The following is a 6,000-nucleotide window of genomic DNA, read 5'->3' as shown; positions in this document are numbered from 1 at the left end:
CATCACCCCAGGGCAAACGTCACCACAAACTCAACATGTATTTAAGTAACCATTACATGCCCTTCTGAGAAGCCTAATGAAAACAACCCATATTTTACTTACAACTGTGAGCGCCTTAGCATGAAATGTATATTAACCTTTTTCAGTGGGGCAGCCAGTACTGGCAGATCCAACATCACCTTTCCACGGGACTGCACATGGTTACTTAACCTGCGCTTCCCAAGGTTAACAAAAAAATATGCATGCCATCATTCGTGTCCATTGCCAGCCCTGGAGAAAAAGAACGTTTTTTGCCTTAATTTTTTTTAAAACACGTTGTGTGCAGTTGGTACATGAGGAAACACACACACTGTAAAGTATATGGTTACTATTGACTTATCTGGATTATTTATCCATTAACGTAAGTGCTTGTTACCACTGAATGCATTGATTTTTTTTTGCATGGTAAGAAAGAGACAGAGAAATTGGAAGAGAAGGAGAGTGAGAAAGAAAAGATAAGAGAAGGTAAAATGAAAGATAATATTCACACACACACACACACACACACACACACACACACACACACACACACACACACACACACACACACACACACACACACACACACACACACACACACACACACACACACACACACACCACCCTCCCTACCTCTCACATGGATTTTCCTCTCGGAAGCGGACAGCAGAAGCAGGGAGAGGAGAGAGCTGCCGGATGTTGCTTCAGACGCCGGTTAAGTCCTGGGTGGGGGTGCTGCTGTGCCGCTGCACCGCCTGGTCTGTGACAGCTGGGAGAGTTATCCCAGTTCTCCCCCTCCGGTGGACACGGAACCCTGATCGCAGTGGCCATTTTCTTCCCCACAATCCCTGTTATAACGCGGTCGTATTATGTGGACCCCAAGCACCGCGTTATAATAGGGTTCAGCTGTATTCTTTTTTCAAAAAAGTCAAAATTAGGAATAAATTAATATTACAACAAGTTTGTGATATTCTTTTTTTTAATAAAAGGATTGTACCCAACAGTTGTATGGGTATGATTGTTAACTATATAATTCCAAACATGTTATTACATTTACAGAAAAAGGAATCGAGAGATATGCCAAACTCTAAAAAAAGGAATTTGCTACATTTTTAGGTGGGTGTTGTCACAATTTGAGTTCCTTACAATTTCAAGTTCAATTTCGCCAGGCCTTAAAGGGCTTTCAGCAAAATATCGTTAGACAGTGCCTTATATATAGTTTCATCATTAAGTGAATGTAGCGATTTGATAGAATGTCACAAATAAGCATATTAAACTAAATTGCAAGGCACGGTGACTTAATATTTGGCGAATCCCTTGCGCACTGTGACACTGGCGCGGCTTTTTATGGCGACAAATTTTACATGGTCCATAACCTCATGAGAAAGTTTCACACATCTCTACACAACAGTCTTTTCATATTTTTTTAACTACTTTGCCGCCAGAGGTGCCAGGAATGCAGCTAAAGGGTTAATACATTTACTACAATCAGATGTCAGTTCAGATTACTGTATATTTTCCTGCATTAATTTTCAATGTAGATGCTTTTTCAACCATCTCAATCATTGCTTCATTTGCCATTGGCAAGGAATTGAGCTTACAACAAAAAACAAACAAAGATGCCCAAAGCTACTTCCAATGTGACAAAAATACACAGTGCAATACCTACAGTATATATTCTCTTGAAAAAGGGTCATTTAGTTTAACCCTTTGGCCAAAGCATCTTAAGCCTGCTAGCCACTTCAAGGCATGACCGTTAGCAACCTCCCCCCCCCCCCCCAAGATTTAAGCTCGTCCCTCCCCACTTTCCAAGTTGGGAGGTCAGTTTCATTTTTGCTGGGTTATGACAGATCCAATGCTGATCATTATTCCCCTAATTATAGAGGTTAATAAGAATTTTAACTCAGGGAGTGTTAGGACCTGCTAACGGTCATGCCTTGAAGTGGCTAGCAGGCTTAAGACGCTTTGGCCAAAGTTGAACTAAATTACCATTTTTCAAGAGAATATATAGGTATTGCACTGTATTTTTTTGTCACATTGGAAGTAGCTTTGGGCATCTTTGTTTGTTTTTTTGTTGCATACATTTAGCTAGCACTCCTTTTGACACTTGTATACATAAATATATTATGTGGTAATGTTTGGGGTTTCTCAGAGCTTGTTGGGTATCTGTGTGTTTAAGGAATTAAGCTTACATGCAATATTTCCAATTACGCAAACATGCGCTAAACAAAAAAACACACCATATATACACACAACATTTAATTTATTATATTCCATTATTTTGTAAACCAGTAAATTGTTACAAACTAATTTACACTCCAGCAAACAAAAAAGTTTAACGTTTACGGAAATAATCTAATTTGAGGATGATATTAGCAATGGTATTTAAAACATTTATATTTTATCTCGTGTGACCAATGGAAAGTTTTACCACATCCTCATTTAAAACATTTGCAATTTAGCAAGTGAAACATTAGTTTAACTAAGCATTTATTTAAATCTACTACTTCTGACAGAAGTTTTATGGTGTAAAGAAAGTAATGCAACTTTTTGGTCTAAATGTCTTCTAAACAAAATTTCCACAGATGTGGGTTTATCCAATGTCTTTCCTGTCTGATTTGTTTTAAGAAACTTTATCTAGTGCAAAACATAGGCTTTTCAGTTCATCTTTTATTTGATTGAGGGCATTCTTGACTTTTTGCGGAGAATCAAGAACCTCCACACTGCAGGTGAAAGGATCATAACGCAGAGAGAAGGGCTTCTTGATCTTCATAGCATATATCCTTCAGGGAGAAGAAGAAAAGAAAACAAGTGTTCTATTTACATTGATATCTGGAAAACTTGTACTTTTTAGAAAACAGAAAGGAAATAACCAATTTATGTGTATAATGCTGCATTGGGTACTACTTCTTTTTTTTTTTTTTTAACATGTTTAACTAACCTTTAAATGTTGCCAGTCCCTTTTAGAGAAAATAGTGATTTTGCTGCCCAATCATTAAATGTATATTTACAGTGCATGCAAAAAAGACATGTTAGAAAAAATATAATGATAATTATTTGTTTCTTAAAACAGTTTAAGGATTGCACTGTTAAACAGCGCAATAATGAAATTGACATAATGAAACTTTCCAAGCAAAACTGTGTACCATGTTTTTCAAAGACAATGAATCCCATTGAAAGCAAACTTTTTTCATTTGACAAACCTGATGCAATTCCCTTGCCCCAGTTTTGGAAAACTTTAATAAACAACGTCCTGTATACGCCTCTGAAGTTTGTGGCATTTAGTTAAGAAATGGTTTTCAATTAAAAAAACACATAACTAAAGACTCCATATTTGATTTACAAAGGAATTGCAGGACGGGATTGCATGACATGGTTACAAGTTACATGGTTGGTTATGGAGGTACAACACTTGTACTATTTATATTACATGTTCATTACCTAGTTAAGCTTGATTTTACATTGGAGTAATAGAGGTAGATATACTGAGAGAGCATTACTTCGTCATACTGATTGTTAGCTCTCAGAAGGCAGATTAATAATGTAAGTGCAATACTGTATGTATCACATTGGCAATGGTTGCACCTATAATCTATAATTAAGACTGCCAACAGTCTCGACCTGAGTCCCAGGTTGTTGAGCGGGGAGTTTGTGGGAGGCGGAGGGTAGTGCTAGCTGCATGTTTAGTGCAGGATGGGGGGCTACCTCCTTCTGATGAGCATTCTAGCATCCCAACCAGGACCGCTAAGGGATCTCGGTTCCACAATGTTGCCGGCAGAGAAAGAGGCCCTGATCACAGAAGTCGTGTTCGACTTGCAGCCGGGACCAACTTTTGGGAGCGGCTGGGCTGGCTCCCTCCAGCTGAGACTCTTGTTCCCACTCTCATGCAAATAATGATGTTTTAGGTGTTTGGTAAGATGGTGGCCCTATATTACTTATCATATGAGATCTGACTCTCAAAGACTGTTCATGGTCCCAAGGTTCAGCAAAGATCCGTCCGCTCCTCCTTCTCTTACCGTGAACCACAAAACTGGAACAACCTACCGGAGACTCTCACATCCACCACCAGTTTAAGTTCTTTCAAAACTAAGGCTGTCTCACACTTTAATCTGGTCTGTAACTGTTACATACGCCTATAATATATTTTTTCTTTAACTGTGCATGCAATGTCTTGTATATAATGTATACCCTGTTCACTTATGTAACTGTATTTGTAACAATGTATTATTTGTCATCTTAACTCTATGCCCAGGACATACTTGAAAACGAGAGGTAACTCTCAATGTATTACTTTCTGGTAAAATATTTTATAAATAAATAAAATAATTAAATATATTAATTAATGTATGTCTCTTGTGGCTCTACTAAAGCAGGAAGTTGTGCTTAATACTGTACAGTTATCACTCACCTGAGTTTGGCCTTTGCATCTTCAAAGTTGTCAGACACAAAGTACACTGGCTGAAATGACTGGTCCTGATAAGGCTGAACTGCAGTAACTTCTGGATCAAAGGGCCTTAGCACTGGCTTGTTTGACAATGCATGCTATATAAATATAGATTTATTTACACACATATTTACACACAGACACATATTATTGATGCTTACTTGCCCTGGTTTTTGGATCATGGCAGAATATGTCAATTTTATTACATGTAAAAAGTGAAAATATATATTTAATAAAGTGGAATTTCTTATGAATATTTAATTAAAATGTATCAAGTCTTTCTAAATAGTAATTCAATATCAGTTAATTAAATAACATTCTTATATAGAACACTATTCTATAAATGGTAGACAGGCACTCAAAATGCTTCGTTAAGTGGCTTTAAGAGCGCAAAGTACCCTTTAAGACCGATAAGGCTGCAGTGAAATTCACTAAGCAGTGATAACTGCGCTTTATCTGTCTTAAAAGGGCTTTTTTCAGCCCTCGCGCAAAATGCGCATGATCAGGCTATTGCGCTGCTTTTTGCCAGTACATGAGATTCACTAAGCAGCGCTAAGTGAATCGGCCTTAAAAAACGCGCCAAACAAAGGCAGGCGCAAAAGAAGCTGGACTTAGAAAACATTTCTTTGTTTACCTTTTTGCAGGCACACCATCCATACAACAGGCCCGCGGGGGTGCCAGTGTGATCCCCGAGGGACTACAGGGGTCCCTGGGGGTCCGGGGGTCCCCGCAGCCGTTCGCAGGCCTGCGGTACCAATGGTGTGCCCCCAAAAATTAAACAAAACTCTAAAAATATACCCCGCCCCCTAACACATACACTACAGTAATGGGCAAAATTACTATTATCCACATATGGATAATAATGCATTTGCCCATTAAATATACATAAATCACAATAAATACATTTTGTACTCACCCTTGTCCGGCACCCACGATGAAGGCCACTCGCATCTTCCTCCCCGTCCATACATTTGTTTTTGCTGCTCTTTTATAGCATCTGTATTTATGTCTGTAAACTATAGGTGGACACATATACAGGTACAATAAAAACTTGTTGGCTTGCCTTGTTTGGGTGTTTTTTGGAATTGCAATTTGCTGCTTTGTGTAAAAATGTGTTGCTCATGTACATTTCATTTTTTCAAATGTTTATTTAAAGGCTGTTTGCTATAGATTATTTTATTGGCTTATTTTTGGAAGATAGATTTAGTTTGATGGTTACTTTGACGTAGATTATTTTTCACAATGGTTTGCTTGTAGGATTTGAAGTGTGTAATTGATTTGGATTATAATTCATTGGTGATTGGATTAATTGATGGTAATTTAATTGTGTTGATGCTTTGTTTTTCTTTAGTGATTGTATTTGTATCTTGTTTGGATTAGTGTATTTGATTTGGAGCCTTGGTTGACATAGTATACATGATGCACAGATTAATTGTATCATGTACACATTGTCAAATTGAGTGTTTGTATTTGGATTTCTTATATATTGATATTGCTTGGTGCTGTTTGTGTCAGGGTTCTGCTCGCCACAAACCAGG

General features: G+C 37.8%; 1 protein-coding gene across 1 annotated transcript in view; it reads right to left on the bottom strand.

The window, feature by feature from the left end:
• Positions 1–2,077: 2,077 nt before the first annotated feature.
• The window catches only part of LOC142495318 (tyrosine 3-monooxygenase-like), a 71,311-nt gene continuing 67,388 nt past the window's right edge, over positions 2,078–6,000 (bottom strand). Inside the window, exons 11-12 of the mRNA XM_075600613.1 lie at positions 4,427–4,560; positions 2,078–2,801 (exon numbers count right to left, since the gene is read on the bottom strand). Of these exons, the coding sequence (XP_075456728.1) occupies positions 2,642–2,801; positions 4,427–4,560 (294 nt within the window). The 3' untranslated portion in view covers positions 2,078–2,641. The remainder of the gene's footprint in view (positions 2,802–4,426; positions 4,561–6,000) is intronic.

Source organism: Ascaphus truei, chromosome 5, assembly GCF_040206685.1.
Source record: "Ascaphus truei isolate aAscTru1 chromosome 5, aAscTru1.hap1, whole genome shotgun sequence".
Classification (NCBI taxonomy): Eukaryota; Metazoa; Chordata; class Amphibia; order Anura; family Ascaphidae; genus Ascaphus; species Ascaphus truei.
Note: the sequence above shows the minus strand (reverse complement) of the source record. Positions and strands in the feature narration are given on the sequence as shown.